This window comes from Oncorhynchus mykiss, chromosome 22 (assembly GCF_013265735.2).
Source record: "Oncorhynchus mykiss isolate Arlee chromosome 22, USDA_OmykA_1.1, whole genome shotgun sequence".
NCBI classification, from domain to species: domain Eukaryota; kingdom Metazoa; phylum Chordata; class Actinopteri; order Salmoniformes; family Salmonidae; genus Oncorhynchus; species Oncorhynchus mykiss.
In genome coordinates this window covers 32882216-32908783 of record NC_048586.1, presented here as the reverse complement: position 1 = coordinate 32908783, position 26568 = coordinate 32882216, and the positions used below count along the sequence as shown (strand labels likewise).

The following is a 26568-nucleotide window of genomic DNA, read 5'->3' as shown; positions in this document are numbered from 1 at the left end:
TTCCCCCCCCCCCCCCCCACCCCTATTTTAATGATTACCACAATTGACCATTTTAATCAGAAAAGTATATATATATATATATATTTTTTTTTTTTTAATCACAAATGCTTTGAGCAACAGCCACCTTTGCAGTGTAACCTATTTGGCAGAACAGAGGATATGTATATAAAAGTGCCTTCCAAAATGATCGCAGAAATAAATAAAAATATCCTCAACCAAACGTTTGACTCCTTGTAGCATCAGGGGAAGAGTTCAATTGAGACCTCGTCTCAAGGGAGAATTCAGAGAAGTCTGTTCCATGACTTCGCAGACTGACTTGTCCATTGGCAATAGTAAATTGGGAGGTGATTCCAGAACGTGACGAGGCCTGGAACTGTGACCGGAAGTTCTGATCGAAGGTGCTGATTTGAAAAGTCTGATGCAACCCTTGAGCATCAGTCTTTTTCGAGGATGCAACTTCTTCCAGAAAGTCTTCGGTTGGCGACACAGCTGAGGGGGTCGTTTCGTCCCCTGAAAACGAGAAAGAGTGCTGGGAATCCCCTACAAGTAGTCCAAAATGGGGTTTCTCCAAGGTAGAGCGTAGTGGAGAGTTCATCCCTGACCTACCAGTGGTAAACCTGCTGGGGGAAGGGTTCTGTTTCTCTGTGGAGAACAGAGGCTGGTTGGAGAGACTGGGGCTCTCGGTGACAAAGGTAAGACTCTGGCTGCTCAAGTAGCTATCGTTCTGGCTGGTCCTCTCCAGTGCTTGCTGAAGGAACTTTGAGTACTCATGCAGGAGGCTAGACTTCTCTGCTGGTGGGGCTTGAGGGTTACCTCCCAGGCTCTCTACCGGGCTGGCCTCAGACACATCCGAGGAGTTGATGGAGATGCTGGAGGTCACCTCCGTGTCAGCCACACTGAAAGAGATATCAGGTTGCCCATTGGCCTTGTTTGAGTAGTGGTCCAGGAGAGTCTGGAGAACCTCATCCGGGAGAACGTTCTTGTCGTGGTTGGACTTGCTCTCGACGCTCAACGGCTGGGGTTCCAAGATGGTGGCGGGAACAGTTTCGTCGATGACATTGGCCACTGCGGCTTGTCTAATGGAAGGCTGGGACGTGATGCTGCTTACATTCAGGGCATAATTGCGGTTGTTGGACAAAGTGGCCTGCTGGAGATACCTCTTCTTCTTCAGGAACTGCATTGCATCATCGTAGTTTGTGCTGCTGGATGCTGGTTTCGTCTGCCCTCCTTGGAGAGCATCTACTGGCTCCAGGTCAGAATTGGCCACATCCACATCCAGAAGACCTTGTTTGTCCACAATCTCAAACGTGTACCTGGTGATTTTGCCATCTTCAAAAGAGGACAAAGGGGACAGACTCACAGGTGGTTCGGGTTCAGTTGGTTGCTTCAAACTCCTCTTGGGGACCTTCTTAAGGACCAGCTTGGGAGGATGAATCTCCTCAGAGGAGAGATTCTCCCCACCCAGCCCCAAATGCTGCTCGCCGGACGAGTCTGGAAGCTCCACAGAATAATCTGCCACCACATACTCATCTTTGACCACCTTGGAGGTAACTGCATAGAGAGGTAGACATTCGATTTTGTTCGGTCTTTGCTCCACCTCCTTATCCATGGCGCCAAGAGAAGTGACCGTGGCAACGTCTTCAGTGACAGCAGCTGAGCATTGAGACTTGTCTGATGTCTTCAAGCGTTTCTTCTTGGGCAGCGAGCACTCTTTGGCAGAGAAGGAAAAGCCCAGAGATTCTGTGTTGCGCAGGAGTCCTCCATCTTTCCCCGCTGCTGCAGCCTTGTGGGCTTTCCTCTCCTTCATCTCATGGCACATGCGCCTGTGCTTTAGAACCCGGTCAGTTCTGGAGAAGTACTGTGGAAAACAAACCGAATGGGTTTGTGGCATACATGGATAGTAGTAGAATAAATGTTTTTAAAGAAACATCTGCATGCTATTTAAACCAGTTTTAAACTAGAATTTGAACTAGTGATGTATACTATTTGTGCCATCTTGGTAACTCCTAAGGTCATTGTCTATCATGGCAAACCATAGGAGTTGGCTATACAGCACAAACAGATATGGGACCAGGCCATTGAGATGTGCTTTGATAACATAAATAACCAACCTGGTGGCAGTAGTCACATTGATAGGGCTTCTCTCCACTGTGGGTCCTTCTGTGCCTCTCCATGTGGTATTTCTGAATGAACCTCATGCCACACTCCTCACAGCGGAAGGGCTTCTCACCTGACAAAGTCAAAGGGACAGCTCATTCTGTGGGCTAGTAACATCAACATTCAACAGGTGGGATCTTTGACTAACCATTGGCTAACATAGTTAAATCATAGCTTCGTGGGGCATTATCTTACCAGTGTGGATCTTCTCATGTCTCTGGAGAAGGTACTTCTGTATGAAGCGCATATCACACTGGCTGCACTGAAATGGCTTCTCACCTGAAACCAAGCAAGTTGGTCAGTTAAACCATATTTTTCTTGCTTATATTCAATGGGAAATTGTGTTAGTTACAATTTCTGCATAATGAGTAGGCTTACAGCATAGGGCCTAGATCATAGTTTTGTTAATTTAATGTAAAGCAAGAGGCTTGACTGTCATAAGACATACCAGTGTGGATGAATACATGTCTTTGTAGATGGTAGTTGGTTCGGAAGGCTGCGTTGCAGTGCACACACACATGACACTTTGGACTCTGGAGACCCAATGACCCATCCTCATTGATGGTGAGAATCTAAAAGAGAGATACATGGAAAGACAAGGACAAGAAATGTGTCAATTCACAATTTATTTACAACTGAAGCTGGGTGAGCCTTCACAAAATAGTAATGGTTTTCATGTTGCTAGTCCCAAAATAAATATGTAATCTGCACAGACCATGTGGTTATAACCTGATTTAAATGCCAAATGTATTATACATTTGCACCTTGGCAGGAGAGCGCTGCTTTCGCTTCTTCTTCTTGTGACACTCTGTGAAGTCTCTGGGCTGTTTTCTTTCTTTCTTCCCCAGCATTAGTTGATCAGAAGTCAGCTTCAACTCTTGTTTGATGCTTACCTACAAAACATTGTTTAATGTTTGAATTTCACTGCTTAAAGTCAGTATGATTCTTCGCTCAATGGGTGAATCTCAAAAGTCTTCAAAATGAAGACCGGGAGAAGAGAGGAAGTAAGGAATGCCGAAAGACTTGAGATTCACCCAGTGTCACAATTTACAGCATGCATGGCAAGAAGACTGGCAATAAGAATGTATGCATGACATGGACTCACAGGCAGCTTGTGTGAGAGTCTCTGATTCATTCCCCATTCCCTGCCATTCACAGTCTCCTCATGTACCACCATCTCATCAGTTGGGATCAGGTCATGGGACACCATTGAAACCCCTGTCAGGTCATCATCATCCTCTTCATCATCGTCTGCTAACAGGGGGTGGTGATCTAACCCCCGCTCGCCCAGGGTCATGACGACTGGACCTCCACCCCCTAACCCCACACTCTCATCCACTCCCCCACCACACTTCAGCAGCATCCCCTCCAGCTTGTCATCAATGTTCATCTTAACTTAGAGGGACCTACGTGTCTGTGGGGTCAAATGAGGACAGAAGTATTAGCTAGCTAACGAGTTACTTTAACTTAGTTAAAAGACAACGAAAACATTTAGCTACATTTAAGAGGGGTCATCATTGAGTAATCTCGGGTTTAGCTGACAGTTACCTAGCTGAATAACTAACAAACAAAACATTGTCAGCCAACTGAATAATTACTGTAGTCATCAACAATCCCGTTAAATCAAAATAACACAGCGAGCGTTAGCCTAATAACGTTAGCTAGTTTTAGTACTACGGCTATTGTACATAGTAGTAGCTAGGCTAACAACATATGTCGTTATAAAATAAATTGAGCGGTCAACTAGCTAACTAGCTAGCTAAATGAACTACATTTAGACGTTAGATGTTAAGGTGATTGGTAGCTTTAGCTAGCTAAACAACTGTACCTAAACAAGCAACACAACTAGCCAGCTAACGTTAGATAGCTATCAGTGTTGACAGGCAACGTAGCAGTAGCCTGTTAGCTAGCTTGCTAACTTGGTTAGCTGTGAATAGCAAACGTTAGCTAGCTAGGCCTGATCAGAAACAACAACCCAGAGGATCTGGTACGAACTCAAGTCAAGATTTAGGTTAGCTTCACTCAAGTGAAATCGAGAAGTAGCTAATGCACGGCAGAAAACTGTTCACAACTAGCTAGCTGTCTAGATAACGTTTCTAACCAAATATATGTATTACTAACGTTAGCATTAGCTAAGATAGCTAACGTAACGTATTTAGACTGCTTACCTACTTTGGAGTCTAATAAGGTCGTTTAGCAGTCATGATTAATCTGCAAAACTGTATCCGCTGTGTGATATATGCCGCGAGAGAAAGAAACGTCACCGCATTTGGCACAACTGCAGTGCATGGGGAATGTTCGTTATACTATCTAGTTTGCGTTGTGATGTCGTTTACCTGTAGCAAACATTTTGTAAGTAAACCAAGATAGACCACAACGTGTCGATTCCAATGGGAACAAATGAGTCATAGTGGGCAGAACAAGCAAGAAGATGGGCAGAGCCAAGCATAAGCTAGCGAGATCCTATTGGCGTGTCCTAGCACAAATCTGCATATGTCCATTAGGGAACGCCTACTCTGTAAAGTGCGCGAGTGCAATAACTCAATTGGTCTTCTAAACCTTCTAAACAACGTGATTTTAAAAATCGTTTTCAAATTGTAAAGTCTACAAATCTTAGTCCACTCTTTTCATAACATAAATTAGTTTGGGGAACAGAACACTGTGTTTAGATCAAATGTTTCATCAATGACAACATTTGAAGAATGTCATCCAAAATCCATCTCGTTCCATTTTCTCTCACTACCCGCCTTCAGGTTTTCGCTCACTACCATATTTAGTAGTGAGTGGAAATGCCAAGCGGATGCTTCACATTTATACATCCAGTGAAATATCTGTCTCATTGTTCTATCTGTGCCTGTAGTGACTCGTGGAGCAAGCACTACAGTGTGTGTTCAGCAGACCTTTTCTACATATCTTTAGCGCGCTCGCACGCAGAACTAGAATATGACTACGCTACTATTTGTTCCCAAAACACGATGTTTAATGCATTCAAGAAACAGAATACTGTTTGACAGATAGTCATATCAAAACTTCCTAATTAACAAAAAATAAAACAAAGATTTGTTAAAGAACTTACTATTAAATCAATTAACTAGTACACCAATTAACTCATAGCTACTACATTAATCTGATTAGAGCACAACTGTATCACATAAATCACAGGGCAAACGGGGCCTAAAAATGTAAATTGATTCTAGTGCATTATTACCAAAACACTATTTCAAGTTAACAACAGATGGCAGCATTTACTGAACATTGATTGCTTCTGTCTGATAAACTCATAATGGAACAATTTGTATCTTTCAGTCAGCTTCTTTTCCTTTCCCATAGAAATATATACAATACCAGTCAAAAGTTTGGACACACCTACTCATTCCAGAGTTTTTCTTTATTTTGACTATTTCCTACATTGTAGAATAATAGTGAAGACATCAACACTATGACATAACACATGGAATCATGTAGTAACCAAAAAAGTGTTATACAAATATATTTGAGATTCTTCAAAGTCGCCACCCTTTGCCTTGATGACAGCTTTGCACACTCTTGGCATTCTCTCATCCAGATTCATGAGGTAGTCACCTGGAATGCATTTCAATTAACAGGCGTGTCTTGTTAAAAGTACATTTGTGGCATTTCCTTCCTTCTTAATGCATTTCAGCCAATTATTTAGGTTGTGACAAGGTAGGAATGTTATAAAGAAGATAGCCCTATTTGGTAAAAGACCAAAACCATAGCTCAAATAAGCAAAGAGATTACTTTTTCATTACTTTAAGACATGAAGTTCAGTCAATCTCAATTCAACAAATTTTCAAGTTTCTTCAAGTGCAGTCGCAAAAACAAAGCACTGTGATGAAACTGCCTCTCATGAGGACCGCCACAGGAAAGGAAGACCCAGAGTTACCTCTGCTGCAGAGGATAAGTCAATTAGAGTTACCAGCCTCAGACATTGTAGCCCAAATAAATGTTTCAGAGTTCAAGTAACAGACACATCTCAACATCAACTGTTGAGAAGAGACTGTGTGAATCTGGCCTTCATATTTTAATTGTAGAGTGAAGGAAAAGCTGTAATCAAAGGGTGGCTACTTTGAAGAATATAAAATATATACAGTGCCTTGCGAAAGTATTCGGCCCCCTTGAACTTTGCGACCTTTTGCCACATTTCAGGCTTCAAACATAAAGATATAAAACTGTATTTTTTTGTGAAGAATCAACAACAAGTGGGACACAATCATGAAGTGGAACGACATTTATTGGATATTTCAAACTTTTTTAACAAATCAAAAACTGAAAAATTGGGCGTGCAAAATTATTCAGCCCCCTTAAGTTGATAATTTGTAGCGCCACCTTTTGCTGTGATTACAGCTGTAAGTCGCTTGGGGTATGTCTCTATCAGTTTTGCACATCAAGAGACTGACATTTTTTCCCATTCCTCCTTGCAAAACAGCTCGAGCTCAGTGAGGTTGGATGGAGAGCATTTGTGAACAGCAGTTTTCAGTTCTTTCCACAGATTCTCGATTGGATTCAGGTCTGGACTTTGACTTGGCCATTCTAACACCTGGATATGTTTATTTTTGAACCATTCCATTGTAGATTTTGCTTTATGTTTTGGATCATTGTCTTGTTGGAAGACAAATCTCCGTCCCAGTCTCAGGTCTTTTGCAGACTCCATCAGGTTTTCCAGAATGGTCCTGTATTTGGCTCCATCCATCTTCCCATCAATTTTAACCATCTTCCCTGTCCCTGCTGAAGAAAAGCAGGCCCAAACCATGATGCTGCCACCACCATGTTTGACAGTGGGGATGTTGTGGTCAGGGTGATGAGCTGTGTTGCTTTTACGCCAAACATAAAGTTTTGCATTGTTGCCAAAAAGTTCAATTTTGGTTTCATCTGACCAGAGCACCTTCTTCCACATGTTTGGTGTGTCTCCCAGGTGGCTTGTGGCAAACTTTAAACAACACTTTTTATGGATATCTTTAAGAAATGGCTTTCTTCTTGCCACTCTTCCATAAAGGCCAGATTTGTGCAATATACGACTGATTGTTGTCCTATGGACAGAGTCTCCCACCTCAGCTGTAGATCTCTGCAGTTCATCCAGAGTGATCATGGGCCTCTTGGCTGCATCTCTGATCAGTCTTTATGAGCTGAAATTTTAGAGGGACGGCCAGGTCTTGGTAGATTTGCAGTGGTCTGATACTCCTTCCATTTCAATATTATCGCTTGCACAGTGCTCCTTGGGATGTTTAAAGCTTGGGAAATCTTTTTGTATCCAAATCCGGCTTTAAACTTCTTCACAACAGTATCTCGGACCTGCCTGGTGTGTTCCTTGTTCTTCATGATGCTCTCTGCGCTTTTAACGGACCTCTGAGACTATCACAGTGCAGGTGCATTTATACGGAGACTTGATTACACACAGGTGGATTGTATTTATCATCATTAGTCATTTAGGTCAACATAGGATCATTCAGAGATCCTCACTGAACTTCTGGAGAGAGTTTGCTGCACTGAAAGTAAAGGGGCTGAATAATTTTGCACGCCCAATTTTTCAGTTTTTGATTTGTTAAAAAAGTTTGAAATATCCAATAAATGTCGTTCCACTTCATGATTGTGTCCCACTTGTTGTTGTTTCTTCACAAAAATACAGTTTAAATCTTTATGTTTGAAGCCTGAAATGTGGCAAAAGGTTGCAAAGTTCAAGGGGGCCGAATACTTTCGCAAGGCACTGTATACAGTTGAAGTCGGAAGTTTACATACACCTTAGCCAAATACATTTAAACTCAGTTTTTCACAATTCCTGAAATTTAATCGTAGTAAAAATGTCCCTGTCTTAGGTCAGTTAGGATCACCACTTTATTTTAAGAATGTGAAATGTCAGAATAATAGAAGAGAGAATGATTTAATACAGCTTTTATTTATTTATTTATTCACATTCCCAGTGAGTCAGAAGTTTACATACACTTAATTAGTATTTGGTAGCATTGCCTTTAAATTGTTTAACTTGGGTCAAACATTTCAGGTAGCCTTCCACAAGCTTCCCACAATAAGTTGGGTGAATTTTGGCCCATTCCTCCTGACAGAGCTGGTGTAACTGAGTCAGGTTTGTAGGCCTCATTCCTCCTGACAGAGCTGGTGTAACCGATTCAGGTTTGTAGGCCTCTTTGCTCGCACATGCTTTTTCAGTTCTGCCCACAAGTTTTCTATATGATTGGGGTCAGGGCTTTGTGATGGCCATTCCAATACCTTGACTTTGTTGTCCTTAAGCCATTTTGCCACAACTTCGGAAGTATGCTTGGGGTCATTGTCCATTTGGAAGAGCCATTTGTGACCAAGCTTTAACTTCCTGACTGATGTCATGAGATGTTGCTTCAATATATCCACAAAATGTTCCTCCCTCATGATGCCATCTAGTTTGTGAAGTGCACCAGTCCCTCCCGCAACAAAGCACCCCCACAACATGATGCTGCCACCCCCGTGCTTCACAGTTGGGATGGTGTTCTTCGGCTTGCAAGCGTTCCCCTTTTTCCTTCAAACATGATGGTCATTATGGCCAAACAGTTCTATTTTTGTTTCATCAGACCAGAGGACATTTATACAAAAAGTACGATATTTGTCCCAATGTCCAGTTGCAAACCGTAGTCTGTCTTTTATATGACGGTTTTGGAGCAGTGGCTTCTTCCTTGCTGAGCAGCCTTTCAGGTTATGTTGATATAGGACTCGTTTTACTGTGGATATAGATCATTTTGTACCTGTTTCCTCCAGCATCTTCACAAGGTCATTTGCTGTTATTCTGGGATTGATTTGCACTTTTCGCACCAAAGTACGTTCATCTCTAGGAGATAGAAGGCGTCTCCTTCCTGAGCAGTATGATGGCTGCGTGGTCCGATGGTGTTTATACTTGCGTACTATTGTTAGAAGAGATGAACGTGGTACCTTCAGGCATTTGGAAATTGTTCAAGGATGAACCAGACCTGTCGAGGTCTACAATTTTTTTTCCTGAGGTCTTGGCTGATTTATTTAGACTTTCCCATGATGTCAAGCAAAGAGGCATTGAGTTTGAAGGTAGGCCTTGAAATCATCCACAGGTACACCTCCAATTGACTCAAATGATGTCAATTAGCCTATCAGAAGCGTCTAAAGCCATGACATAATTTTCTGGAATTTTCCAAGCTGTTAAAAAGGCACAGTCAACATAGTGTATGTAAACTTTTGTGAAACAGAATTATAAATTAAATAATCTGTCTGTAAACAATTGTTGGAAAAAAACATTGCTCGTGTCATGCACAATGTAGATGTCCTAACCGACTTGCCAAAACTAGTTTGTAAGCAAGAAATTTGTGGAGTGGTTGAAAAACGAGTTAATGACTCCAACAGAAGTGTTTGTAAACTTCCAACTGTAGATTTGGTTAACAATTATTTGGTTATTACGTGATTCCTTGTGTTATTCATAGTTTAGATGTCTGCACTATTATTCTACAATAGTAAAGTAGAAAATAGTAAAATTAAAGAAATACCCTGGAATGAGTAGGTGTTTCCAAACTTTTGACTGGTAGTGTATATACATATATTACACATTCTCTAAACTTTGTTTTGTCTCGAGTAAAAACATGATTTAAGGACTGACAACTATACTTCATATTTATTAGTGTATTTTTTGGCACAATGATTACAACCTTACAACCGCATAAACAGTATACATTTCCTGCCGGTGCTCTGATCTCATCCCAAATGAATGATTAACATTACACCTCCTCCCCTGGCCCTTAGAGTGAACTAAAATACAAGAGGCCTGGGGTTGTCTCAAATTGCACCCTTCCCTATATATAGTGCACTACATTTGAAAAGTATACACTACATAGGGAATAGGGAGCCATTTGGACCGCCTCCCCAGTACACATTAAGCACCAACATAAGGCAATTATCACATCCTGTTTTTCCTGTGACCTTCCTATTCCTTTGGCTAGATTTATCAAAAGCACTGAACCACCCACTCTTCAGAAATGACAACACTGCCATTCATCATAGTTGCTACTTAAGACCAAGTGCCAGATTACAACCTTGAATGGCAAAGTACAGAAAGGCCTTTAAATATACAAAAACATCCGAAAAGGTTGAACCACTTATTTAGTACACTGGGACAATGCAACGAGAGAGTAGAGAAAACAGAAACGTCAATATACCAACCACATGGTCCACTCAAGAGAGTAAAACATTTACAAAAGCAGAATCAGTAAAGTATGCATGAAAATAACAAAAAAGTAAAGAATATTGTTCTTAAAAAACAAATCTCATTACCTTATTTTTAACATTGTGTAAAAGGCAGCATTGGAAAATTAGCTTCAGTCCACATTTCTTGCCATCGCTATAAACACAGTGAAAGTGCTTAGTGATTTTCCTTACAAAAATCCACGTTTCAGCAAAATTAAATGTGTACGAAAAAACGCATACATTTGAGGAAAAACTGCAATTGCAAGTGGACAAATCTAAGCAGCCAGCAATCAGACATGATAAAGACATAGAAAAGGAATAAACTGATTCTCTTCTTGTGTATAACTGATCAAAACACCTCTCAGTATGCTGCCATGGCTACTTCAGCAGAATGAATGTCCAGGAATGAGTCCCAAAAACAACCCTTATTCCCTATATATAGTGCATAGACTCCACAGAGTTCTGGTCAAAAGTGGTGCAATATATAGGGAAAAGAGTGCCATTTGGGATGCAAGCTCCAGGAGGAGTCCCCTGAAAATAAGCCTGTTCTGGCAGTTTTTTTGAAGGGTCTGCTTTGGCCTTGAAGATCACATCTTGTTGAAACACTCCTTTGCGTTGGTCCACACTTGTATTCCCTGAGAGCGAGAGAGAGCGAGAGAGAGAGCGAGAGAGCGCGAGAGCGAGAGAGAGAGCGAGAGAAAGAGAGCGAGAGAGCGCGAGAGCGAGAGAGCGCGAGAGCGAGAGAAAGAGAGCGAGAGAAAGAGAGCGAGAGAAAGAGAGCGAGAGAAAGAGAGCGAGAGAAAGAGAGCGAGAGAGAGCGAGCGAGCGCGAAACAGAGAGAAAAATAAGTATTTAACAACATATTTGGCATTGATAAAATGACACAAAATAAATATTTCCAGGCAGAATACTCTATATGTTTGAAGTATCTGTGAGGAAGTGTCACCTACCTTTTTGCACATGCTGATCTGCATGACCGCATAGCTAATTAGGGCCTCCTTCAGGTCCCGGTCCTTCTGGTCCTTAAAGCGTTCAATGTCTACCCAGGCAGTCTTCACAAACTCACTGGGGAGACAGACTTGCTTTAGAACCTTCTCAAATAATTGAAATGAAAAAATATGGTCAGCTGTTCAAACTTTCAAAGCAGCTGATTAGAGCAGCAAATTTAGTGATTAAATTATAACATGCTGGACAAATCGACTGACAGAGACAGAGCGAAAAAGATGGAGACAGAGAGAAGAGATTGAGAATGGAGGGTTTCTCACTCGCTCTCGGTGTTCTTCTCTTTAACAGCCTCCTCTCCCTCCTTTAGCTGCTGTTCTAACACTTGTAACTTAGCCTCCCTCTGCTCTGCAGTCTCCTGGCCAAACAGCTTACTGGTCATCCCCTTCAGTGAGAACGTCCGCACAGTCTGAACACAGGGAGGGAAAGAAACATTCCATCTGGCCAGTCGGGTTTGGATAAGCTTAACTTTGATCAAATTCAATGTACGCATTTCTGTGCTTGCTACTGTATGTGATCTATTGTGTCATTATCTTCTGGTGAGTTCCATGGCTCTTTAGAAACTGGGTTCATTCCCAAATGGCAAACTATACCCTACTGTACACTTTGTATTTGGGCCGACCGCAATTAGTCGACTGGTCGTTTGTCTGGTCTTAGGCTATTGGTCAACCGAGATTGTGTGTCTACTCGACTAACACACACACACCAAAAGTTTAGACAACCCTACTTATTCCAGGGTTTCTCGTTATTTAAACAAATGTTGCACTATATTGTACAATAGTGGAGACAAAACTATGACACATATGGAATATTTGAGATTCAACGTAGCCACCCTTTGCCTTGATGAGAGCTTCACACACTTCAGACCCCTTGCCCTTTTTCCACATTTTGTTATGTTACCCACTGTCTACCCTCTGTCTACAAACAAAATGTTTCTACAACTTGTTTGGAGTCCACGTGTGGTAAATTCAATTGATTGGACATGATTTGGAAAGGCAACCACCTGTCTATATAAAGTCCCACAGTTGACAGTGCACATCAGAGCAAAAACCAAGCCATGAGGTCGAAGGAATTGTCCATAGAGCTCAGAGACAGGATTGTGTTTTGGCACAGATCTGGGGAAGGGTACCAAAAAAAGGTTCAAGAAAACAGTGGCCTTCATCATTCTTAAAATGGAAGAAGTTTGAATCCACCAAGATTCTTCCTAGAGCTGGCCGCCCGGCAAAACTGAGCAATCGGGGTAGAAGAAACCAAGAAACTGATGGTCACTCTGACAGTGCTCCAGAGTTCCTCTGTGGAGATGGGAGAAACTTCCAGAAGGACAAACATCTCTGCAGCATTCCACCAATCAGGCCTTTATGGTAGTGTGGCCAGACTGAAGCCACTCCTCAGTAAAAGGCACATGAAAGCCCGCATGGAGTTTGCCAAAAGGCACCTAAAGACTCATCAGAAACAAGATTCTCTGGTTTGATGAAAGCAAAATAAACTCTTTGGCCTGAGTGCCAATAGTAACATCTGGATGAAACCTGGAACCATCCCTACGGTGAAGCATGGTGGTGGCAGCATCACGCTATGGGGGATGTTTTTCAGCGGTAGGGACTGGGAGACTAGTCAGGATCGAGGGAAAGATGAACGGTGCCAAGCACAGAGAGATCTTTGATGAAAACCTGCTCCAGAGTGCTCAGGACCTCGGAAGGTGTACCTTCGCCCCAGTCTAACAGGACCCCCAAACCCAAGAATACAGCAAAGACAACACAGAAGTGGCTTCGGGACAAGTTTCTGAATGTCCTTGAGTGGCCCAGCCAGAGTCCGGACTTGAACAATCTCTGAAGAGACCTGATAATAGTTGTGCAATGACGCTGCCCATCCAACCTGACAGAGCTTGAGAGTATCTGCGTTTTACAAAGCACACCTGTTAATTGAAATGCATTTGAGGTGACTACCTCATGAAGCTGGTTGAGCGAATGCCAAGAGTGTGCAAAGCTGTCATCAAGGCAAAGGGTGGCTACTTTGAAGAATCTAAAATATATTTTGATTTGTTTAACACTTTTTTGGTTACTACATGATTCCATGTGTGTCATTTCATAGTTTGTCTTCACTATCACTATTATTCTACAATGTAGAAAAAAAGAGAAAGAAAAACCCTTGAATGAGTAGCTGTCCAAACGTTTGACTGGTAATGTATATAACAACTCACCCCAGTGACCAGTTCCTCCTTCTGCTGTTTCTTACAGGCTAGGTCCAGTGCAACCATCTCCAGCTCAAACTGTGTCAACTCATGCTTTCTGCATACCGCCCTGCAGAAACAGAGGCCTTTGCTGATCATCATGGCTGCTACTGGATGTACTGATGCCTAGCTGCTTATTGTGGTTGCTACTGTACATGTATGATCATTATGCACCATACACACACAGGGTCAGAGGGCTGTTCTATAGATTCAATGAGGGGGGCTCAGTGAGTACACTATGACTGCCTTGGGAATTTTGTCCACACAGGTCTTCGTCAAGGTAAAGTGAGGATGTGAAGCTACCTACATAACACATACAACCTAGGGCACACTGACTAGTGATTTGGCATGATGATCTTCAGGGGCGTCAAACCTATTTTGCAACGGGGGCCATCTTCAATGAGGTCTGGAGGGCCGCATCAAAATTGGATGTACTGCCTTGCCGACAAAATTTGCTAAAAATAGTCCTCTATCCATCATTATTTAAATGTCGATGCTCCCTAGGACAGTGATTATTAGCAAGATGGACAGACAAGACACTATAATTTCTACACATTCTCAATTTGATTTTAGTCATTATAAAGTATAAGGAGTTTGTGCTCGCACCCCCCCCCCCATTTTTTTATATATATTTTGTTTTAACTCAAACCACCCGTGGGCGAGATTAGACCAATCGCAGGTCATATGTTTGACACCCCTGGTTTATATAGTGATATGTACTTGGCCTACAGAAGCAGTCCCAGTGTAGTAAATACCTTAGTGCATCAGTATAGAACAGGTACTCCTTCAGCTGATCAGCATAGTGCTCCTCCTCCTCCAGAATATCATCTACAGAAGCAGCATACCTGTAGACAAGACAGTAGTCCATATGAATACATTTGCTTTACAACAATCACACCTTTAACAGAGGGATGGGGAACTACATATGCTTTACTCCCCCAGAGTCAGATGAACTCGTGGATACCATTTTTATATCTCTGCGTGCAGTTTGAAGGAAGTGGCTAACTAACACAAATGCTAGTAGACATCACAGACTTCCAGTCATTGCACTAATGCTAGTTAGCATTGGCTCACGAAACTAACACCAACTCCCTTCATAATGGACATGGAGACTGGTATCCATGAGCTCATCTCACTCTGGGAAGTAGTTAACGGGCCTCATTGACAAAATCCTGAGGTATCCCTTTAAAAGCTATAGGTACCTGCATCCCAAATGGCACCCTATATATAGTAGACTACCTTCGACCAGGGCCCAAAGGGAATAAATAGGGAGCCATTTGGGACTCAAACGTTGACAGAAATTCTGCCTTCCTTGATACGCCTCAGTGGCCAAGCGCTGTGACCCTAGACCTCTAGAACCGAGTCCTACAATCTAGTAACTAGTATCTAGTGACGGGGTAGGGGCTAATCATGTTATTACTGAGGTGTGGGTGCGTGTTACTACTCCAAGGACAGGGCCCGAGACCACTCATGTCACTCAAAGAGAACTATACACAGCACCCAAGTTGAAAGTAAAAGCCTCTGGCTATTTGCCAGCCAGTTCTCAGTTTGAACCCAGAACCTTCACAACTCAAGTCACCCCAGTCCTCATGGTCAGCTACCTGCTACAGGAGACTATGCTTCAAATATGAAATGCTTTCAAATCAAAACATGGTAAATGTGTTGTATAGCTTAACTAGGAACCATGTAATATGTACAGCGTTGCTGGGGGGGGGGAATTGGCGTTATGCAACACCTCAACATATCAGCTACTTTAGTGAGTCTGTATGAGATCACGGGTAAGGAAAGAGGTTGGCTAATTCTGAAACGGCAACATTTTCACTATATATTGCATAATTTTTTGACATACAATCCTGTTGTAATCCAATAAAATTGTTATGATTAATATGGTAGATCACTGCATGGTTACAACTAAATTGCCTTAGTGTTAGTGTTTAACCTGAGATTGGGAGTTCGATCCCCGGTCGAATCATACCAAAGACTGTATAACTGGAACCAGATGAGTCTCTGCTTGGGACTCTTATTTTACCGTAATTTAACCAGGTAGTCCAGTTGAGAACAAGATAAAGCAAAGCAGTTTGACAAAAACAACAGAGTTGCACATGGGATAGACAAATGTACAGTCAAAAACACAATAGAAAAATCTATATACAGTGTGTGCAAATGTAGTATGATTAGGGAGGTAAGGCAATAAATAGGCCATAGTGGCAAAATAATTACAATTTAGCATTACCACTGGAGTGATAGATGTGAAGATGATGATGTGCAAGTAGGGATACTGAGGTGCAAAATAGCAAAAATAAATAACAATATGGGGATGAGGTAGTTGGATGGGCTATTTACAGGTGCAATGATCGGTAAGCTGCTCTGACAGCTGATGCTTAAAGTTAGAGAGGGAGATGCAAGACTCCAGCTTCAGTGATTTTTGCAAATCATTACAGTCATTGGCAGCAGAGAACTGGAAGGAAAGGCGGCCAAAGGAGGTGTTGGCTTTGGGGATGAACAGTGAAATATACCTGCTGGAGCACGTGCTACGGATGGGTGTTACTATGGTGACCAATGAGCTGAGATAAGGCAGGGTTTTACCTAGCAAAGACTTATAGATGACCTGGAGCCAGTGGGTTTGGCGACGAATATGAAGCGAGGGCCGGCAAACGGGAGCACACAGGTCGTAGTGGTGGGTAGTATATGGGGCTTTGGTGACAAAACAGATGGCACTGTGATAGACTACGTCCAATTTACTGAGTAGAGTGTTGGAGGCTATTTTGTAAATGAGATTGTTGAAGTCTAGGATAGGTAGGATAGTACATTTTATGAGGGTATGTTTAGCAGCATGAGTGAAGGAGGCTTTGTTGCGAAATAAGAAGCAGATTCTAGATTTAATTTTGGATTGGAGATGCTTTAATGTGAGTCTGGAAGGAGAGTTTACAGTCTAACCAGACACCTAGGTATTTGCAGTTGTCCACATATTCTGTCAGAACCGTCCAAAGTAGTGATGCTAGTCTGGCGGGCAGGTGCGGGCAGCGATCGGTTGAAGAGCATGCATTTAGTTTTACTAGCATTTAAGAGCAGTTGGAGGCCACGAAAGGAGTGTTGTATGGCATTGAAGCTCGTTTGGAGGTTTGTTAACACAGGGTCAAAAGAAGGCCCAGGTGCATACAGAATGGTGTTGTCTGCGTAGAGGTGGATCAGAGAATCACCAGCAACAAGAGCGACATCATTGATGTATACAGAGAAAAGAGTCGGCCTGAGAATTGAACCCTGTGGAACCCCCATAGAGACTGCCAGCGGTCCGGACAACAGGCCCTCCAATTTCACACACTGAACTGTCTGAGAAGTAGTTGGAGAACCAGGCGAGGCAGTCATTTGAGAAACCAAGGCTATTGAGTCTGCCGATAAGAATGAGTCGAAAGCCTTGGCCAGGTCGATGAAGACGGCTGCACAGTACTGTCTTTCATCGACGGCAGTTATGATATCGTTTTTAAGACGTTGAGCATGGCTGAGGTGCACCCATGACCAGCTCGGAAACCTGATTGCATAGCGGAGAAGGTACGGTGGGATTCTAAATGGTTGGTGATCTGTTTGCTTACTTGTATTTCGAAGATTTTAGAAAAGGAAGGGCAGCATAGATATGGGTCTGTAACAGTTTGGGTCTAGAGTGTCTCCCCCTTTGAAGACGGGGATGACCGCGGCAGCTTTTCAATTTTTAGGGATCTCAGATGATACGAAAGCGACTGAACAGGCTAGTAATAGGGGTTGCAACCATTGAGGCGGATCATTTTAGAACGAGGGGGTACAGATTGTCTAGCCCAGCTGATTTGTAGGGGTCCAGATTTTGCAGCTCTTTCAGAACATCTGCTATCAGGATATGGATGAAGGAGAAGCGGAAGGGGGATTGGGCAAGTTGCTGCGGGGGGGGGTGGGGTGGGGGGGTGGGGGGGGGGGTGCTGAGCTGTTGGCTGGGGTAGCCATGTGTAAAGCATGGCCAGCCGTAGAAAAATGCTTATTGAAATTCTCGATTTATCGGTGGTGACAGTGTATCCTAGCCTCAGTGCAGTGGGCAGCTGGGTGGAAATGCTCTTATTCTCCACGGACTTTACAGTCCCCCCCCAAAAAAAATTATGTTTGAAAAAGCTAGCCTTTGCTTTCCTGCTTATTGGTTCCTAACTTCCCTGAAAATGTGCATATCGCGGGGGCTATTCGATGATAATGCAGTATGCCACAGGATGTTTTTGTGCTGGTCAAGGGCAGTAAAGTCTGGAGTGAACCAAGGGCTATATCTGTTCTTAGTTCTACATTTTTTGAATGGGGCATTCTTATTTAAGATGGTGAGGAAAGCACTTTTAAAGAATAACCAGGCATCCGCTACTGACGGGATGTAGTCAATATACTTCAAGGATACCCGGGCCAGGTCGATTAGAAAGGCCTGCTCGCTGAAGTGTTTTAGGGAGCATTTGACAGTGATGAGGGATGGTCGTTTGACTGCGGACCCATTACACACAGGCAATGAGGCAGTGATCGCTGAGATCCTGGTTGAAGACAGCATAGGTGTATTTTGAGGGCAGGTTGGTCAGGATGATCTCTAGGAGGGTGCCCCTGTTTACAGATTTAGGGTTGTACCTGGTAGGTTGCTTGATAATTTGTGTGAGATTGAGGGCATCTAGCTTAGATTGTAGGACGGCCGGGGTGTTAAGCATATCCCAGTTTAGGTCACCTAACAGTACGAACTCTGAGGATAAAATGGGGGGCAGTCAATTCACATATGGTGTCCAGGGCGCAGCTGGGGGCTGAGGGGGGGGGGGGGGGTCTATAACAAGCAGCAACAGTGAGAGACTCATTTCTGGTAAGGTGGATTTCTAGTAGAAGCTCAAACTGTTGGGGCACAGACCTGGATAGTATGACAGAACTCTGCAGGCTAACTCCGCCCCCTTTGGCAGTTCTATCTTGATGGAGAATGTTGTAGTTGGGATGGAAAATGTAGAATTTCAGACACGGCTAGGACAGGGTTGGCAGAGTGTGCGAAAGCAGTGAATAAAACAAACTTAGGGAGGAGGCTTCTGATGTTAACCTGCATGAAACCAAGCCTTTTACGGTTACAGAAGTAAACAAATGAGAGCGCCTGGGGAATAGGTGTGGTACTGGGGGCTACAGGGCCTAGGTTAACCTCTACATCACCAGAGGAACAGAGGAGTAGGATAAGGGTACAGCTAAAGGCTGTTAGAACTAGTCGTCTAGTGTTTTGGGAACAGAGTAAAAGGAGCAGATTTCTGGGCGTGGTAGAATAGATTCAGGGATAATGTACAGACAAGGGTATGGTAGGATGTGAGTACAGTGGAGTTGAGTGACGATGAGAGAGATTGTACCTCTGGAGGCACCAGTTAAGCCAGGTGAGGTCTCTGCATGTGTCGGGGGTGGGACAAAAGAGCCATCTGGGGCATGTTGAGACTGGGGGCTCTACAGGACTGGGGGCTCTACAGTGAAATAAAACAATAAAGTACTAACCGAGACAGTAGTAGACACGGCATATTGACATTCGAGAGGCATAAAGCAATCAAGGGTGTTGATCGGGAGAGCTAAGACAACAACGGGTAAATGGCGATGAATGGGCAGAGAGGGTTAGTTAGGTATGCACATGACCTGAGTTCTAGGTTGGGGCCGACAGGTAAACAAAAAGAGGTACCGCGTTATTGAACAGTCCAGCAGGCATCAGCTTTGTAGCCGAGTGATCATAGGGTCCAAAAAGCAGCAATAGGAGAGTCAGAGAGCCATTCGGTAGTCGCTACTATGTTAGGCGAGCCGGAGACAACGGCGTTCAGAAAGCTAGCGGGCCGGAGCTAGCGGATGGGTCTTCGGCGACAGCACAATGGAAAAGCCTGTTGAAACCACAACGGAAAAGCCTGTTGAAACCACAACAGACGATTACGTTGGCAGACCAGTTGTGTTGGACAGGCAGGGCTCCATGTTGACAATAAAGGGTCCAGGCCAATTGGCAAAAGTGGTATTGTAGCCCAAGAAGATAGCTGGCATACTGGCCTTGCGCGAGGCTAGCTCAAGGCTAACCAGTGCTCGCTTCAGGACAGAGTCGTTAGCTAACAATAGCCACTCAATTGCAGATAGCTAGCGGCAATGATCCGGTGTAATGGTCCAGAGCTTGCGGCAGGAATCCAGTGATGTGGTAGAGAAGCAGTCCGATATGCTCTGGGTTGATATCGCGCTGTGCAGACTGGTAGGTATTATCCGAGCTAAAGCTGGCTGGTGTCCGAGCTAAAGGTTAAGACTGCTAGCCGTGGCTAACGAAGACTGGTAGCTAGTTAGCTGGCTAGCTCCTGAAGGAGGTTCCAGTTATAAGGAATAAAAATAGCAGATCTGTACCTTATTGGGTGTGGCAGTTTGCAGGAAAGTATATTAGTTCGTATATAGAAAGTGAGATTAAAATATATACAAAAAAAAAACGGACTATTTACACGGGATAAGACAAAGCATTGAGTGGACAGATTGGTGGTAAGGCCCTGCAATAGACTATCTTCCTGTCCAGGAGGTGTACTTGTACATCATACTGCCTCAAGCTACAGAAACAGCTTGTATAAGCCAAACTTGTGCAAGGCTACTTACCTACAACTCAGTTTGTTTGTGTATCACTAGGTAGGTTTCCAACCAATTGGTAAGAGATTTTCATGCAAATATTCCAGTAACCGCATAAAATAAATACACATTTATAAATACACCAAATGGACTTGTTCCAGATAAAAATGTGTGTGATGAAGTACAGTAGTGCACACAAAATATACTTTTCGCTGAAGTTTTCCATCACATTTTCAACTCTACCGTCAATTGTGTGGGAGAACCACACACCATATCATCGCATGACTCCAAATTTACTTCGACATGCTGGTTATTATATCAATATTTCCAATAACATTTTCAGCATAATTAATTTTACAGATACAAAAAGATCTCACCATGTCGAACGAACAAATGATCTGTCGGCATTTATAAAAGTACACTGAAACTTCCTGTTTCCATCACAGCTGTCATGATTTTGTTTTGGACGATATGACTTTACTCGCATAAAAACTGTGGAAGGAAATGTGGTTATTGAAAACACTTACGCATCCATGTGATGGCCAGCACTTTGTAGTCCATCTCCCATCTCTTTCTCTATGGCACTCCACTCACTGTCCAACACATGCACAGAGAACATACTTCACAAAAAAACACAAGTATGCATTTGACATGCACTTAAAACATTACATAGTGCATAATGCAACAGCTTTATACACACACACACACACACACACATCACCCTTTCGTCCAACCACACGACTCTTACCTGAAGACTCGTCCATAGTTTCCATGCACTTTGTACACCCCATACAGTCGATCTGCTACCCTCTGAGTGGATGAAGAAGGTCAAGTTCTAGGTTAAATTTCACAGTTTCTTTGATACTGCTGCTTCCATGTTATATTACATATGGTGTTATGAAACAGAGACAATAGTGAGGTAGTGTCGCAGACAGCCGCTTTATTGAGGAGTGTTCTACTTACTATGGACATGTGGTCGTCGTACCTAGCTACCGTAAGTGGAATGCATCATAGCCCCCTTGTTCAGTTATGGTGAAGCAGTATATGTTACTGTTTTCTCAAAACAAGTAGAAATCCACTTCTATCAGATAAAACATACAGCTGGTCTATCTGTGTAATGTATGTGAATTTCCACACTGGAGGGAATAGCGTGACATTTGGGACACAAACCTAGGTTGTATGTTACAACTTGCAGTGTGCTGGATGGTGTAGTCCGTCTAATTGTGGCCCTTTTATGTGTGTTACAACCGGCTGGCAGTATGTCTAGTCATTTAGTTGTGTGTTACAGCAGCAGCCAATCCACTTTTTATCAGACAGACCAGCTGTGCGTTTTATCCTTCTGGTGCATGTCAACTTCCAGCCCAGCTCATGTGCTTTAACGCTAGTTGTAGGTCTAGTCTCGTCAGTAAAATGTATGTTACAGCTGGCAGTATAGTAAACAGACCTGGGTTCAAATACTATTTGAAATAACTTAAAATACTTTGTCTTTGCTCAATTCAGCTTCCCTGCCTCAATGGAACAATTGAATAGTTCCAAAACTCCAAACCTCACCCATCTGGCATTCCAGGCAAGCTAGACCAAACATTCAAAGTATTTGAAAGATCAAATAATAGTTGAACCCAGGTCTGGTTGTCAGTCTAGTCAGTAAGACGTGTGAATATGCCGACAGCTGCCTGTACTTACCGCCCGTACTCTCAGCAGCTGGGAGAGTACAGTCTGTAGCTCGTCACTGTAGTGTTTCAACTCTGTAAACCTTCTGCAGACGCCAGGGCCAGAGAAGAACAAAAATCAACACTTTCTTCCCAGCAAGGCAGAATAACAAGACAATAGTCAATGTTGGAACTGACATTGACCTGCTCCTACTGTACTTCCCACACAGTCCCAGAACAAAGTATGGCAGTACATCAAATAAAAGAGGAATGAGATGGATAGTAGAGACAGAGTCCAAATTATTAATGTTACAACACATTGAGATAGAAGTGCATTGTTGGCTCCACACAAAAGAAAACTGACAAGAAAACAATGGATGGATCCTAAATGGCACCCTATTCTCCCTATAAAGTGTACTACTTTTTACCCGAGTCCAGAGCACTATATACACCAGGGCCAGGACGATACCAGTATCAGGATACTCATTAGTATTGTGGAAAGGTAAAAAAAAACACAAAGCAGATTTAACTTCAGAAAAACAGCCCTAATGTTGAACACAAACATCATTATGGCACACAATATTTTACATACAGCAGGTTTTTAAAGGACCAAAGAGTATGGTCTGCTTCGTGTTGCCCTTTTTGCCAAGGAAAAAATATTGCAATACTGGTATCGTGACAGACCCATCATACAGTTTACCCTTTAGGGTGTCATTTGGGACAGAACATTTCTATGACCTACCCATCTGGATTCTTCACCCTGAATGCTGCATTCACAGCTTTCAACCTGGAATCAGCCTGTATAAAAAAAACTGACAAATTAAATATCAAATGGTTTCCTATGTTTGTTAGTTCAGAAGTTGCTATTGATGACTTGAATAATTTTAGACAACACTGTACCTTTGAGACATATAAAAAAAAATATATATATATATATATAAAACATTTTTTTTATATATATATATAAAAAAAATTATATATACACATTTTTTTTAATATATATATATATATATTTTTTTTATATATATATATATATAAAAAAAATTATATATATACATTTTTTTTTATATATATATATATATATTTTTTATATATGTCTCAAAGGTACAATTGGTGTGTATATATATATATATATATATATATCTCAAAGGTACAATTGGTATATATATATATATATATATATATATATATATATATATATATATATAAAAAATGTACACAGATTACAACCTTTACAATATACCTTTATTACACCGCTATGGTTTGCAAAGTCACATGAGGTCACCCGGTAAGGTATTATCAAAGAAAGTTGACAGGACAATGCAACCACGAAAAGACCATAAAGTGCTGATGGAGTGAGTACCTTTGCTTGAAATCCTGTCTCGTACACCATTTCCTTCCAATCTTTATCCTGCTGGACAGAGAGAGGATGCTGTGTGACTTTGACAAAGACCATTAGAGATAGGAGAGCCTGATGCATGGGGGCACACTGTCACGCTATCAACTCAAAAGGGCGAAGGTGATCCTATCAACTCTCCATGACAGAACGACTACAGCAGCACAGCAAAGAGTTTAGCTTAAGGCCTACTTCATAAGACATTATTTACAAAACTCTCAACCCTTATCAGAGCTAATAGCCTAACTAAGCAACATTACATCGGCGGAAAAGTGTGAATGGAAGAATTGTTCAAATACTGCTGCTGCAGGATTATTTTGCTGCGACAATACTGGTCAAATAAAGATACTACATCTGTAACTGACCTCAGTGAGGAAGATATAGAAGATATTGTCATTGCAGAGAACTGGGTGGGAGGCAACTCGGTGCAGGAAGTTTTCCAGTCCAACCCTTCTCCTCTCCACAAAGTCTGGGTCCATGTTGTCCGCTGACAGCTTGTGCCACACAATCTCTGCCTGTGAGAAACAGACAAATAATTACTACTATATTGATAAGGAGACAAAAAATTAGCTTCAGGAATGTCTTCAACATAAAACTGGATGTTGTACAGAGCATTACAGGTACTGTAGTAAGTACATCATGCTACAAATATCACTTCCTAAACTACACTGCATTCATTTAATCCAAGGCATCCTCCTTGTTCTCACGTACCCTCTTCTCAGGTAATGGGGCAACAACGACAAAGGGATAGGTGACCAACAGGTAGTTTCTGAGAAGCTCAAACTCGCTGTATCTTCGCCATAAGGAGTCTGGGGTTATACCTTCTGTCAGAGCATCAACCGGCCTGTCAGAAGAGAGGGAAGGATTTAAGTCATACAACTGGACTTGACTAAGAGTACCACCTAAACATTTGATACATGTTACAGTATCTAAGCCATCTTTCAAGGTACCAAGTACAGTATTATCCAACATTCTATGAATTCTTGATGCCAACACTTTGACATAAAGCAAGAGAGAGAAACACTACGGACAGAGAAAGAGAGATAAAGGGGAAGAAGGGGAGACTTCAACTTTAGAAGTATATGTGGATCCAGCAGCAAAGACTAGGGAGAAAAGGAAAGGGAAAAGAGCAGGGAAAGAGTTAAATACAGGAAAATAAGTAGCTGGGTGGTAATCTCCAGTCTAACTGTACTGAGTGCCTGGCTCCAATACACTCCTCCAATACACTCCCTTCTCAATGGCCCACTGGTAAACAAAGGCCCAGTGTGTGTGTGTGTGTGTGTACAGTATGTATAGCTTGTGTGCTTACATGATTTCCGTGTGTGCACGTTTATTGTGTGATTGCATGAAATGAAACCAGTACATAGATAGCTAGCTAGAAAAAAGTAAGAAAGAAAGCTGGTGTGATGTGCAGTTCTTGAACAAACCAATCTTATAGAACACATTCTCAATGAATGGAGTGTCTAATTTCAAATGTTTTACCTTTAACCAGGCAAGTCTGTTAAGAACAAATTCATAATAACGGCCTAGGAACAGTGGGTTAACTGCATTGTTCAGGGGCAGAAAAACAGATTTGTTCCTTGTCAGCTCAGGGATTCGATCTAGCAACCTTTCGGTTACTGGCCCAACACTAACCACTAGGCTACCTGCCGCCCACATAATTCTAAGAGTCAGATGTTTGAATCATCATCATCATCATCATCATCATGGCTAGATCACCTGTAATGACAGTGTGGAATTATGAGCAGACAAGGTGGTATAGGTGTGATTGTGGAAGTAGCTGTTCATGGCAGTGTCACAAAATGGTAGTACTGGCCTGGAAGATGTAGGCTATCACAAATAGTTTGAGAGAATTCACACAGATAAGGCATAATTACCGTGTCTCAATTAGATAAACAGTGTATATCTCCTGCATGTTGACTGTATTCTTCCCAGTCCTTTTCTCTGCCTCTGCAACGCTGATCTCCATCTTTCGTAGAAGACTCGTCCCTTTTTCAATCTCAACCATCTAGAATAGGCCAATGCACATCATAACATGGTAACAATAATAATGCAATATAATTTGATGTATGTTTGCAATCATGGGCATCAATAATTGGTCAAGCTGGTTCTAGTACTTGTAACATAAGCCACGTCCCTTTAAACCGCTGGCCCCTCCTTTCAAATTTGCAACTTTGTAGCAGAAAAAAAGTTGTTGGCTAGCAAGCTAGCTAGTTCCTGGTAATGGTCAAGCTAACCATGTTAATAAGAACGATCTAGCTAACTTTACTTTATGTCGACGTGGACATTACAATGAGTTGTTGAACTTTTAGCGGTCATTTCCTGCACATTTCCTACCTACAGCTGCTGCTGGCTCAGTGGAGCTCTCTGCGAAACTCCGTGGATTAATCAGGCCTAGAAAACCCAACTCACTCAAACAGGCTCCCTAACAACTTTGCTACGTCCAAATGCCTCGCTTTTTGACAATACGAATACGTTTGAAGCTATACCGTGTTTTTAATGTTGTTATCTAGTTCTGCCGAGGTGAGCTCGGTGTTCCCGATCACCGCTACTTCCTTGGGTCCGGAGTCTGCCATCATATCTTCCTGAGTTGTGTGTTGTTGTCAGGGGTATAGCAGCCAGACATAACCTCGCATGCGCACTTTTAACCCTTTTATTTTCCCAACCTCAACCAGAGATCTGTGACGAGATGCTAATGTACCCACCCTAACTATGGGAGTCGTTGTGCCAACGGTGGGAAGGCAGGCGACAAGCTTTGGTCCAAATTAAGACCAGATTTTGGACAGATTTTGGCGAAAGTGAATCCTCTCGCTTCATCGCTTCCTCTCTGCCTCAACTCACCTGAGTGTCACGAGAAACATCAGCTGCTGTCCGCCCTGTCCCGTGTCCTTAGCAAAATACATCATCAACTGGAAATACTGGCATTATAACAGTCATGTCAATATTTGACAACAACCAAAATAACAATCACACAAACATTGTGTTATATATCGGTTTATTACAGAATGATATATAAGCTAAAACCCCTTTATAAGCCATGTGTAAGGTGTTAGCAAAATAACAATATGTTGCATCATAATGCACAGTGAACGTGTAAATTAGGCTGTTATTGCTAGCTCAAAGTGAATAGAATATAATAACTTTTCCCGGAATAGTCTTCGGCTGTGAGACAATAAATAGCCTAACGTTGCACAATAAATGAAACACAGCAAAACACACATGGCAGATATAAAGACAGGGCTGAAGCCTACAACATCTAAACACAAAGACAATTGCACAATCAATTTTCAAGAATGATCGTTCTGAGCTATTATTGTTATTATTGGTATTAGGATTACTATTTATATTAT

At 42.3% G+C, this 26568-nt stretch overlaps 2 protein-coding genes across 5 annotated transcripts; both read right to left on the bottom strand.

Annotated features, from left to right (window-relative positions):
• Window positions 1–83: 83 nt before the first annotated feature.
• Window positions 84–4554, bottom strand: LOC110501780 (zinc finger protein 148). 2 transcript variants are annotated; one of them, XM_021579605.2, is made up of 7 exons: window positions 4326–4554; window positions 3263–3571; window positions 2922–3050; window positions 2606–2729; window positions 2353–2436; window positions 2112–2230; window positions 84–1858 (listed from the first exon to the last, which is right to left on the bottom strand). In XM_021579605.2, the coding sequence occupies exons 2-7, from the start codon at window positions 3545–3547 to the stop codon at window positions 212–214; spliced, it is 2388 nt and encodes a 795-aa protein (XP_021435280.1). In that variant the 5' UTR covers window positions 3548–3571; window positions 4326–4554; the 3' UTR covers window positions 84–211. The 2 variants fall into 2 exon arrangements, with proteins under 2 accessions (XP_021435280.1, XP_021435281.1); XM_021579606.2 differs by having other exon boundaries at window positions 4330–4554.
• A 5211-nt stretch (window positions 4555–9765) lies between these two features.
• LOC110501779 (sorting nexin-4) lies at window positions 9766–25869 on the bottom strand. Of its 3 annotated transcripts, none has more exons than XM_021579602.2 (14): window positions 25708–25869; window positions 25096–25226; window positions 23930–24062; window positions 23584–23733; window positions 23186–23236; window positions 22565–22620; window positions 21857–21929; window positions 20922–20983; window positions 20701–20766; window positions 14347–14436; window positions 13562–13661; window positions 11628–11773; window positions 11313–11427; window positions 9766–10997 (listed from the first exon to the last, which is right to left on the bottom strand). In XM_021579602.2, exons 1-14 carry the CDS (start codon window positions 25795–25797, stop codon window positions 10950–10952), a joined length of 1311 nt encoding a protein of 436 aa, XP_021435277.1. In that variant the 5' UTR covers window positions 25798–25869; the 3' UTR covers window positions 9766–10949. The 3 variants fall into 3 exon arrangements, with proteins under 3 accessions (XP_021435277.1, XP_021435278.1, XP_021435279.1); XM_021579603.2 differs by having other exon boundaries at window positions 23186–23233; window positions 25708–25864; XM_021579604.2 differs by lacking the exon at window positions 25708–25869 and adding an exon at window positions 25556–25698.
• Between the last annotated feature and the right edge of the window lie 699 nt (window positions 25870–26568).

Coding starts and splice junctions, on each gene's coding strand:
- LOC110501780 (XM_021579605.2), bottom strand. CDS start 3,547: ATGAACATTGATGACAAGCTGGAGGGGATGCTGCTGAAGTGTGGTGGG. Junction 2,730..2,921: donor AGCAGCGCTCTCCTGCCAAG/GTGCAAATGTAT, acceptor TCTCTCTTTTAG/ATTCTCACCATCAATGAGGA. Junction 2,437..2,605: donor ACATGTATTCATCCACACTG/GTATGTCTTATG, acceptor GCTTGGTTTCAG/GTGAGAAGCCATTTCAGTGC.
- LOC110501779 (XM_021579602.2), bottom strand. CDS start 25,797: ATGATGGCAGACTCCGGACCCAAGGAAGTAGCGGTGATCGGGAACACC. Junction 23,734..23,929: donor CCCCATTACCTGAGAAGAGG/GTACGTGAGAAC, acceptor TGTTTCTCACAG/GCAGAGATTGTGTGGCACAA. Junction 11,774..13,561: donor AGGAGGAACTGGTCACTGGG/GTGAGTTGTTAT, acceptor CCCTGTGTTCAG/ACTGTGCGGACGTTCTCACT.